General features: G+C 36.0%; 1 protein-coding gene across 1 annotated transcript; it reads left to right on the top strand.

The window, feature by feature from the left end:
- Positions 1 to 65: 65 nt before the first annotated feature.
- Positions 66 to 10806, top strand: Hint3 (histidine triad nucleotide binding protein 3). Its single transcript, XM_070010794.1, has 5 exons — positions 66 to 412; positions 2400 to 2517; positions 3076 to 3145; positions 6119 to 6245; positions 8082 to 10806. Exons 1-5 carry the CDS (start codon positions 212 to 214, stop codon positions 8112 to 8114), a joined length of 549 nt encoding a protein of 182 aa, XP_069866895.1. The 5' UTR covers positions 66 to 211; the 3' UTR covers positions 8115 to 10806.
- Positions 10807 to 11607: the final 801 nt, after the last annotated feature.

The following is an 11607-nucleotide window of genomic DNA, read 5'->3' as shown; positions in this document are numbered from 1 at the left end:
GGCGGCCGCGGGCTTCGCCGGCCGCGAACCCGTCGCCCGCCCGCCCTCTTCCGGCGCTCAGGGTGGCCAGCGCGCTCCCTTTTCTGCGTGCCCCAGCGCCACCAGGCGGGGGGCGACTCCTCGAGGTGACACGGAGGCGGTGCGGACGGCGGGCCCCGCGCAGGCCCAGTAGTCCTGGAGAATCCGGGCCTGGGCGGCAGGGGCAGGTGCCATGGCGGAGGAGCAGGTGAGCCCCGGCTTGGAGTCAGCTCCCAGCCCTAAGGAGGTGGCTCCTGCCGGGCCTGCGGTGGCGGCGTCCACGGAGAACTCCGGCGCTGCCGCGAAATCACCGGACACCGGGGACTACGACGGCAACTGTGTGTTCTGTCGGATCGCCCGGCGGCAGGAACCCACGGAGCTCCTGCCCTGCGAGGTGGGCGGCGACAGCCGCGAGGGCGGGCTGGGGCTCTGGGGAGGGAGGAAGGGCGCGCGCGCGCGCGCGCGTGTGTGTGTGTGTGTGTGTGTGTGTGTGTGTGTGTGTGTGTGTGTGTGTGTGTGTGTGTGTGTGTGTGTGTGTGTGTGTGATGGGTAAGGGACACTGACTTCACTTGGCTCTGGGGAGGGAGGAAGGGCGTGTGTGTGTGTGTGTGTGTGTGTGTGTGTGTGTGTGTGTGTGTGTGTGTGTGTGTGATGGGTAAGGGACACTGACTTCACTTGGAAGACAGGGGTGTCTCCTCTCTCTTGGAAAGAAGAAAAGGTAAATATTAGAGTCAAATACTTGTGCCACTTTTGAAGGTATACCAAGGCATGAAGTAGCATTTTATTATTTGTGTTCTCTCACTCTTTTTACAATTTCTTTCTCCTTTATAGTGATTTTAAATTCTGCACACACTGATTCCAGGAAGAAAACTGTGTAAATCGTAGTAATTGTGAAAGCAGATAGTTGGGAGTACATCTGGAGTGGGTGGAAGAAAGGAGTGGGTTTGAAGTTGAACTGTTACTTACCAGCCTCTGATTTCCACTGAAGTGTTAGCTGGGATATGTGGAAATTTTCAGATTGGAAGACTGTCCAGATATTCAAAAATACATATCTGGCACACATACACATGGTTGTACCTGTTTTTTAAAGGAACCACCTTCTGAGAGAATCAACTCCAGAGATAGTATAGTTCTAATAAATTAAAAAATAAATCAAGTCTTGGGGTACAGTGGCTCTTGCCTGTAATCCTAGGTACTCGGGAGGCTGATTTGAGGATAACGGGTGTAGCCAGCCTGGACAGAAAAGTCCATCAGCCTCTTATCTCCAGTTAATCAGCGAAAGGTGGCATGGCATTCTACCTAAAGAAGTAGAGTGACAACCTTTATTGAAAACTCTAAGGGACAGCACTCAGGCCCAGAGTTCAAACCAAGTACCAGCATACAAGCAAAATTAAATTCCTTTGAGCTTGCCCACTGTGAACTGTCCTAAACCATGGTGGTTATCAGAATTTGATTTTGCAATTGCAAAATCCTTTTCAGTTGATTATATGTGGTATTTTGTAGCAGTGGTGGAAAATAGTAGCCTCCAACGTCATTTCTAATTTGAATATAGGGGAATTCATCTGCACTCAAGATATTCATCTGTACTCAAGATATTTGGCTGAGAGAAAGTATGCTTTCTGACACTGAATTTAATTTTGACTCTATATTATTATATAGAATACTGATTAATGTCATTTAAGGAAGATATACTTTTCTCTTGGAAAACCTGAAACTCCAGTGTGTTAATAGGCTGAAACATTATCTTTTCTCTGTCCTTTTCTTTTTCCTGTGTGGACTACTACCAACCAGAAAATGGATGCCACACATGTGGATTGGTGTCATAAATTATTACAGTAAGCTGGAGTCTGTTTAAGCTTTTCAGTATTCCTAATACTAGAAAGGGGCAAATATACATAAAGCAAAAGTATATGTAATTGCTTTAAAATGTTTAAAAAGATAATATTGTATAAGTATGTGTTAAATGGTAGTCTTGCTAGAGTTAAAGGAAAAAGGAATTTAGTAATTTGTTGTGAAATTACTGCAAGGCCTTTAAAAGTACATACAAAGAGTGAGGTAATCTTTAAATAGGGATTGGAAAATGTAAAATGAGATGTAAACCTCTTTGATTGTTGGTAATGAAGTTTTAATGAACTTTATTCTTAGTTACTTTTTGAAATAGACTTATATAAGAAGATGCTTTCTGTTCTTTGGAAGAAATGAGCATCTAATGACAGAAACTAAGGATTGATTTTGAAATTCATATATAATCCTAAGATGTTCAGAAGGGGCTAGAACCTAGAAACCAATACCCTTTCAAAGATCTCTGATACTTAGATCAGGCAAGAGAGCTTTACAAAACCCTAACTTTTAAAATTTTACTGACATCCTTTTCTCTTTAGAATGAAGATCTAGTTTGCTTTAAAGATATCAAACCAGCAACAACTCATCATTATCTTGTGGTACCAAAGAAGCATATTGGAAGTTGCAAAGATCTAAACAGAGATCAAATAGAACTGGGTAAGATGATGGCAGTATTATTTTATTATTAAGCCATCCTGAATTGCATCAGCAATGGCACTGATGATTAAAAGGAAAAAAATCTGGTGGATTATTTTTTTTACCAAACTTTCCATTAGAAAAAATATGAAGTATACATAAGAATAAAGAAAGTAAGATATTTATTAACTTATTGTATCTAACTAAAATTTTATGTTGTTGGACCAACCTCCTCTCCTGACTGTTAGGAATCTTACTGCAGTGAACATACTGTTTTCTTAATTCAAACTATTTTTTTGTTGAGCTAGTCTCCTGACTAGAATCATTGGTATCAGGTGTCTTAAATAGCCGCTTGACAAATCTTCTCAATAGCTGTCCAAAATGGCCTTGTATGTGTAGCATTTTGTGACGTTGCTCAATTTTAATCTTCATTTCAGTTGTTGATTAGCAGACTTTCCAGTAACCTATGGTTTAAATATTTACCCATTTTACATGACTTTTGATCTTAAAAACCACAATAGGAATTTAGTGACCTTTATATCTCCCGCAATATAATGTTTTTTCTTTCCTGTTTTATAGTTGAGAGCATGGTAGCTGTTGGAAAAACCATTCTTGAAAGGAATAATTTCACTGACTTTACAGATGTGAGGTATGTGTATGTTCTGGAAAGAAAATAATAATACACATTATTGATTTTTGAAATGTTAATTTACATTGAGAAGGGAAGCAGTCATAGCAAAGTTGATAATTTTTTCTGAAAGTAAGATTATAGTTCATTGGTAGTATAACTTCATACAACTTCCAAAAATTCCCACTTATAATTTAGATGGGCAAGTGTGTGTGTGTGTGTGTGTGTGTGTGTTTGTGTGTATGTATGCAATCAGTAGGTAAAATAGCTATTGATACTCTTTTTTTTTTAATTCTACATGTTTAACCATATAAGTTGTTTGTAATGTGAACTTTTAAAAACTTTTATTGATTTAAAAATATATTATCCAAGTCGGGCATTGGTGGCTCATGCCTGTATCCTATCTACTTAGGAGGCTGAGATCTGAGGATCGCAGTTCAAAGCCAGCCCTGGCAGGAAAGTGCATAAGACTCATCTCCAAAAAAACACTCAGAAAACTGGAAGTGGCACTGTGGCTCAAGTGGTAGAGCGCTAGCCTTGAATTGAAGAGTGTCCAGGCCCAGAGTTCAAGCCCCACATCTGAATATATATAATATATTCTATTTGATATACTGTATATACAATGTATATATACATATATACAATGTGTATATATATATATATATACACACATTCCAATAAACTACTCAAATAAAACAGAATTGGCTCTGTGGCTCAAGTGGTAGAACATTAGCCTTGAACAAAAGAAGCTCAGGGACAGCACTCAGGCCCATTATTCAAGCCCAGGACTGGCAAAAAAAAAAAAAAAGTCAAGACTTGTAGCATGAAATTAAAGTTTGAGAAAAAGCATGTGATGTTCAATTAGCTGTTTAATTAATATAGATATCTTTCTTTAAAAAAGATTATTAAGCCAGGTGCCAGTGGTTTATGCCTGTAATCCTAGCTACTTAGGAGGCTGGGATCTGAGGACCACAGTTCAAAGCTGGCTCAATCTTCAGTTAACCACCAGAAAACTGGAAGTGGCAGTATGGCTTAAAGTGGTACAGCACTAGCCTTGAGCAAAAAGAGCTTAGGGGTACATCCAGGCTTTGAGTTCAAGCCCTATGACTGACAAAAATAAAGATAAAAATATACAAAAATAAAGAAGATTATTAACAGCTGGACTCTGGTGGCTCACGCCTGTAATCCTAGGTATTTAGGAAGCAGAGAAGTGAGGGTCATGGCTCAAAGCCACCCTGGGCAGGTAAGTCTCTGAGATTCTTAGTTCCAATTAACTACCAAAAAGTTTGGAAATATGGCTGTGGATCAAGTGGTAAAACACTCTGTATAGCCTTCATCAGAATTGCTTAGGGACATTGCCCAGGCCCTGAGTTCATGCTATAGAACCAACACACACACACATACACATACATATACATGCACACATGTATACACACGCATCACTTGTATACTGTATTTGGCACTAGCTATGGTTGCATAGTTTGTACTTTTTCCTGAATGTAAGAACATAGTTCTTTGGTAGTATGAATTTAATAACACTTCTTTCTATCATGTCTAAACATCTTCTAAAAATCTCTAGTAATATAAACATATATATTAATGAAATGGCTTTGGACAAGTTATTTTGCCTCTCTAAGATAATACATGCCCTACCTATCTGTAACATATAAATGTGTGAAAATCTTCTTAAAACTGTTAATGCATTATTCAAGTTTTATGACAAGGAACATAGTATTTGAGACCTTTTGACTTGAAGCACAACAATCTTTTTTAGTCACAGAGTGTTTATTAGAACTCACATTGGAAAATCAAGAGCCCCGAGTTTCCTTCCTAGCTCTGTCACTTATTAATTGGAATCAGGGTCTTAAAAACTTTTTTTTGGATAGGATATTGTTATTGCCTGAGAACTCTTGGACTCAATCAGTAGTCCTTCTCAATCAGTGCCCTATAATTCCCCCAGCAGTAGCTGGGACTATAGATTTTAACAACTACACCTAATTCTTAAACATTTTATCTTTGCTTTCCTATCTTTAAAATGAAAATGTTGAGTGGACCATTGAGTTTCTCCTAACTTCCAGATCACTTGCTTACATTTCTTATGATTCTTGTTTCATAGTCTGTTCTATTAGGTAATAGGAGGAGCTTTTCAGTATGTTCTTCATATCTGAATCTACATTGTTAGGCCCAGGGAATTGCAGCTATTCTCTAGTTCTTCTGTGACTTCTTCCCACACTCCCAGACATTTATGGTTTGATCAGGCAAATATTTCTAGGTTTTAATGTAGATTTTTCAAGGTTTTATTATTACAGATATGTTTTGCTCCACTCATCATAAACAGACTTGCAAAACTGTAAACTGAATTTTAGGAAGATAAATCAGGTTTAAAATGTTTATTGTTTTTCTATTAAAAGTGTTTTATAAAGTGTCTATAAGTGTCTTACAAAGCAATTATAAATAATTACTATCTAACTTAGTAGTAAAGAAAATTAGGTGATGATAGGTTTTTTTAAAATGGTAATATGATTGATTTTTACTACTGAAAAGATTGAGCACTTCATTAAAGATGAAAGTATGCCATCTACTGGCTACGCTTTGTAATAATGGAATGCTACTTAATGACTATCCAGTGAATTTTTTTTAAGACTCACTGCAGGAGCATATCTTAGTACAATTAAAGCTTACTATGTTAAAGGCTACAGTGACTAGAAAATAATGTCACATCAGAATTCATGGAAGCTATACTGAAGCATAATATGTTGTTAAGATCCTCCTACATAGTTTCTATTACTGGGAATTTCAACACGAAAAGAAGAGGAATGGTCTAATATTCTGAAATATTTAAAAGAAAAATAGTAAAAGATCTATGAATAATAATCTGGCTACGTGAGGTAATCTGTTTTGGATATCTTTGATAGTTACATGATATAACCTGAAAAGTACTTTTAAACTATTATAAAACTGATTTGTCAGTCATTTCTTACCTTTCTGTTTTAGGATGGGATTCCATGTACCACCATTCTGCACTATATCTCACCTACATCTTCATGTTCTGGCGCCAGTCAAGCAATTTGGCTTCCTGTCAAAGTTGATTTATAGAGCAAATTCCTATTGGTTTATCACAGTAAGTGTTATTGTTATATCAGCAGCATGCCAATGTATTTGTGCTTTTGGTTGTAGTTTTTTCATTTGTTGTCAACACTAGGTATTTATGATTCTTATAGGTGTGACCACTTGCTTTAATATACTGATTTACATACCTACTACATATCTGTACCTATATAGACAAACACACTGAACTTTTTTTCTGTTCTAGGACTAAAACCCAGGTTTTTATGTATGCTAGACAAAGAACCTACAACTGAGTTACATCCATAGACAATATTTGTTTCTTTTTTTTTTAGAGAGAGAGTCCACAGAGTCTTATTATGTCACCTCCTAAAAGACAATGTGAATTTCTTTAAATTTTTATTGATTTAAAAATATATTATCAGCTGGGTGCTGGTGGCTCATACCTGTAATCCTAGCTAATCAGGAGGCTGAGATTTGAGGATAATAGTAATAAGCCAGCCCAGGCCGGAAAATCTATGAGACTCTTATCTCCAATAAACTACTCAAAAATGCTGGAAGTGGCACTGTGGCTTAAGTGGTAGAGCATGAGCCTTAAGTATAGAGAGGCTCAGGGCTCTCAGCTCAAGCCCCAGGACTGGCCAAAAAAAAATTGTTTTTTAAATATATGATCTGTTAATGGGTCATTTTGATTATCTGAACTCTTAAATCTAGAACATTGCCAATAATATACCAGGCTGAAAACATAAAGATACCAAAATTTATTCTAAAATCTCTTCGTTTTTCAGCTTATAAAAGATGATTATAAAAAGCTTTCTGAAATGATGTAACTCAAAGACATTAATTAAAAAATAGATTTTATGTTTTAGAGAAGGTTTAGGTTCTCTGCAAAATTGAATGCAGAGTATAAGGTTTCATGAATCCCCTGCCTGCATAGTCTTCTCCATTGTTACACCTTCACCACAGTTGGACGCTTGCAATCATCTCACCTAAAGTTCACAGTATATTTTAAAGTTCACTCTTGGGGTTATATATTCTGTGGGTTTGACAAATGTATAAAGATGTGTCTCTCCCACTGCGGTGTCCTAAATAGTTTTACTGCTCTAAAAGTCCTCTGTGTTCTGCCTGTTCATCCCATCCTCTTCTAGGCCCTGGTAGCCAGTGATTATATTCCTGTCTCTGTAGTTTATGTCCTTTTCTGAATGTCTTTGTAGTTGGGATCATATAGTATATAGCCTTTTCACATTGGCTTCTTTCATTTAGTGATACGTGTTTAAGTTTCCTAGTTTACTTTCTAAAACATTACTATTATGTTTGTTTTCTTTGCTGCATTGAAATTTCTAAGTATGTAATTAGCTTACAGTCTATCAGTATTAAATGTAGAGTATCTTTACTGTAGTCAATAAAATTTAGGTTTTTTTATTTTCACCTTTTTAAAGTGATACTGAGAGTTAGAGGGTTATTAAAGTCAAGGCCTTGTACTTTCTAGGCAGGTGCTCTACCACTTGATCCACAATCCTAGGCCTTTGTGCTTGTAGTAATTTTTTGAGTAGTGTCTTGTGTTTATGCTCAGGCAGTTATGGATTGTAATCCTATTTTCATATCTAGCTGTACATTTTACCATATCTAGCTTTTTATTGATTAAGAGGGATCTTGTGAAGTTATTACCTTGGCTAGCCTTGAACTGCAATCCTGCAATTTCAGCCTCCTTACTAGGATTACAGGTGTGACCCATCATGATTTTCTCTATAAGATATTTTTATGTACAGAATATGTATTACCATGTTCTTCTGGAATCCTTACTATAATAGGGATGCCAACAAAATTATTGGATAGCGGCAGTAGCATCTAGAATAAAAACATATGTTTGTGTGTTTTCTTAAAATTACAGGCGGATTATTTGATTGAAAAACTAAGAAAATGAAAATATCAACAGTGGAAGATTTTCCTAACCTTGGCTCAATATGAACCAATATTTTGGTCCTTTTGAAATTTAATTGTAATTTTAAGATTTATTGGTCTTTATGAAAGACTGTTACTGAGGAGTCTTAACATCATTTTTGAACAATTTGTTAAAATTGTTATATGAATACTTTGTCACTGATTTTGTTTTGATGGTTATTTTTGTAAGGGTTTATGATAATATGTAGCTAAATTTCTATTTAAAAGAAATTTCATCAGTGGAGATAGGCTCCATGTATCTTAAAAGTTCAATCTCACTTTTCAGTAGTATTGAAAGTGATTTATTATGATGAGGAAGCTGGTAAATGAAGTACTTCATTAGAATTTTTATTACTGAAAAGGTGCAAAAGAAAGGAGCTATTTCTTGTTAATCTATAGTTTTTCCACATAAAATTTTAAAACAAATACTTAGTAATAAAACTAAGCAAATACTAAATAATATAAATTTATAAATACTAAGTATTAGTACTTAGTAATGTCTGATCTTGCTGATGAAGCAATTATGTATAGATTACATCTTACTCATTTTCAGATGGTATTTTTCAATTTGTGTATCTTTTTTAATGAATTGGTCTGAAAGTGCAGGTACACACACACACTTCATTACCCATCAGGATATGATGTTCCCAAGACTCAGAATGTATGAAACCCAGGCGAATAGTAAATCCTTTATATACTCTATTTTGTCCTCATCCATCTATGATGAAAGTATCATTTATAAATTAAATATAATAGGATATTAATAATAATAATATGTACAATTGTAACACAAATGCTGTAATAATACCAACATCACTGTTGTACTTTAGGGCTATTATTAATAAAATAAAGCTTAATAAGTATACTATGACCATTTGATAACTGACAGGTGGATAATGTGTACTGTGTCAACTCACATCCCAGGTGGGATGGAGTAAGATAGTAAGCTTTTATAATGCTGCTTAGAATTGCACGGAATTTAAGATGCTTGAATTATTTCAGGAATTTTAGTATAATATTTTCAGTTGGCCACAGACTGGAAAGGCAAACCACAGAAAGTGATACCTTAGATAAGAGATCACTATTATGTTATAATTTCTGACAGAAAATTTCAATATGCAGCAATTTTGCTAACAGAATTCTGAAATGGAATTTTACCTGTAAAAACATAAAGAAGAAAAAAAAGCATAAGATGGTTTTATTAATATAGTAAGACTGGCAGAAATTCTTGCCTCACAGCATATTTTTTGCACCAAACAGAATTAAGAATAAAAAGTGGTTAGATCTAACTTTGATTATGAAAATCTCTGACCTTGAATAGTTCTAGACTTAGATAAGAAAATTTAATAACCTAAAATTAATATTATTGATGTGTCATTTTTTTTTGTTGGTTGTGGGGCTTGAACTGATGTGCCATGTTATGAAGCATGTATCCCTAGAAATTGTCTTTTGGTGCTAATCTACAGTCACAATAATGAATGTGAATGAAAAGTAGATACTTAAAGCTAATCCTGTATCATACCAGTGTGTAATAGTGCCATGAATACAAGTAGGAATGATCAGAAAGATGAGTGCTTTTTGGAAATAGGCTGAGATTACAAGTTTGCATTCCTTGTTTGCATATGATATTATACATACTTCCAAATAATGAACTACTTTCTGAAATATTTATAGGCATACAGAATCAATTTAGTTTAGTTTATTCATTATTCACTCAGCAAACATTTCTTGAGCACTTAACCTGTACCAGACACTGCCAGGATCAGGAAATAACGATTGCTAAGTCTACATAGGTCACACCACACAAAATCAATGAGTAGAAATTTGTGAAGTGCTAATTTAGTGTGTCGAGTACAGTAATGTTCTGAAAAGGTGGTGGAGGAGCACAACTTCTGAGAATAGCTGGAAGTAGAGTTGAATATTCAAGACTGTTAGGCAAGTAGACAGTGGCAATTTAGGCTGAGTATTACATATGTACCTTCCATATGTTCTGCCTCTATTATTACTTTACAAATGATGTGGATGTCCAAATCTTAGGGTATTTCCCTGAGGTGGGAAGAGATATTTACAAGTAGTTGTTATGGCTCTCAAATTTAGATGATAGACTTTTTAGCATTGCTTTCTAAAATAGCTCAGTCAGCACTAAGATAAACGAGTCACTGTAATTTTCTATAACTGAGTTAAAATATGACCAGCTTCAAGGAAAGAATCTTCATCATATGCACCTTAGAATATTTTACTATGTGAATGTGCAGTGATATAATTGGCAATGTTATGACAATAAAAATGGAAGATATTTAAGGAATTTCAAATGCCTTATTAATCGTTGAAAATGGGATTAGTTGATTTACTGTAGATAGGTTTATACATAATTTTTTCATGTTGGAAAAACCCTTGTTAAACACATTTTTACAAAATTACTGCAAATCACTGCAATTAAAATTCAGTTAACCTTTTTTGTTGGCAGTCTGTTTTGGCAATTCCTTATCTGTAACATTAGTTTAAAGCAAAGCTAATTCATAACTTGTCATTGGAATGTCCAAAATAGTATTGAGTGCATTATTTGTGCATCTTTTGACAATTTGCATGTGTACAATTCTGAAACTGTAAAATTACTATAATGAACTCTTTCATCTGTGCCTACTTATACTAAAATAAAATAAAAATGAAAGAATACTGTCTTAAATTTGTCTCTGGACTCTTTTATTAAAATCACTAAAACCAGGTTTGTACAAAAGGTGTTTAAAGAGCTATGTGGCTTACATGGGTAGAGCCCCAGCTGAGCCAGAGTAGATGTGAGGCCCTGAGTTCAAACTCTAGTCACAGACACACACACACACACACACACACACACACACACACACACACACACACACACACACACACACACACACACACACACACACACACACACACACACACACACACACACACACACACCAGACACTAGTGGTTCATGCCTGTAATTCTAGCTACTCAGGCGGCTGAAATCCAGAAGATAGCTGTTTGAAGCCAGTCTAGGCAGAATGTTGTTCACTAACTAAAAGCCTGGATGGAAGTGTGCCTTAGGTGTAGAGTGAGAGCTAGAGTAGGTCACCAAGCTCAAGCTGTAGTACTACATAGTTAAAAAAAAAGTCCATATTTATAAGATGATTTTTTTTTTTTTTTTTTGTCGTGGGGCTTGAACTCTGGGCTTGGGCGCTGTCCTTGTGCTCTTCAGCTCAAGGCGAGCGCTTTATCGCTTGAGCCACAGCACCACTTCTAAGATGATTTCTTATATGATTTCCCCCACGATATGACCCCTGCTTTCCACTGTATTTGATGTTGGTATAATTTGTGAAGGGGAAGGGAAAAAACAAATCGTTTTAATAAGGATACAGGTGGACCCATTGCAACAATGAGATGTACAAGTTGTTATGTTGAAAAATGAACTTTACAACTTTGGGTGGGGGATATGTGAAGGGATAGGATGGGGA

The sequence above is a fragment of the Dipodomys merriami genome, unplaced genomic scaffold, assembly GCF_024711535.1.
Source record: "Dipodomys merriami isolate MVZ:Mamm:240054 unplaced genomic scaffold, mDipMer1.0.p SCAF_8, whole genome shotgun sequence".
Lineage (NCBI taxonomy): Eukaryota > Metazoa > Chordata > Mammalia > Rodentia > Heteromyidae > Dipodomys > Dipodomys merriami.
This window is presented reverse-complemented; position numbering and strand designations above follow the sequence as displayed.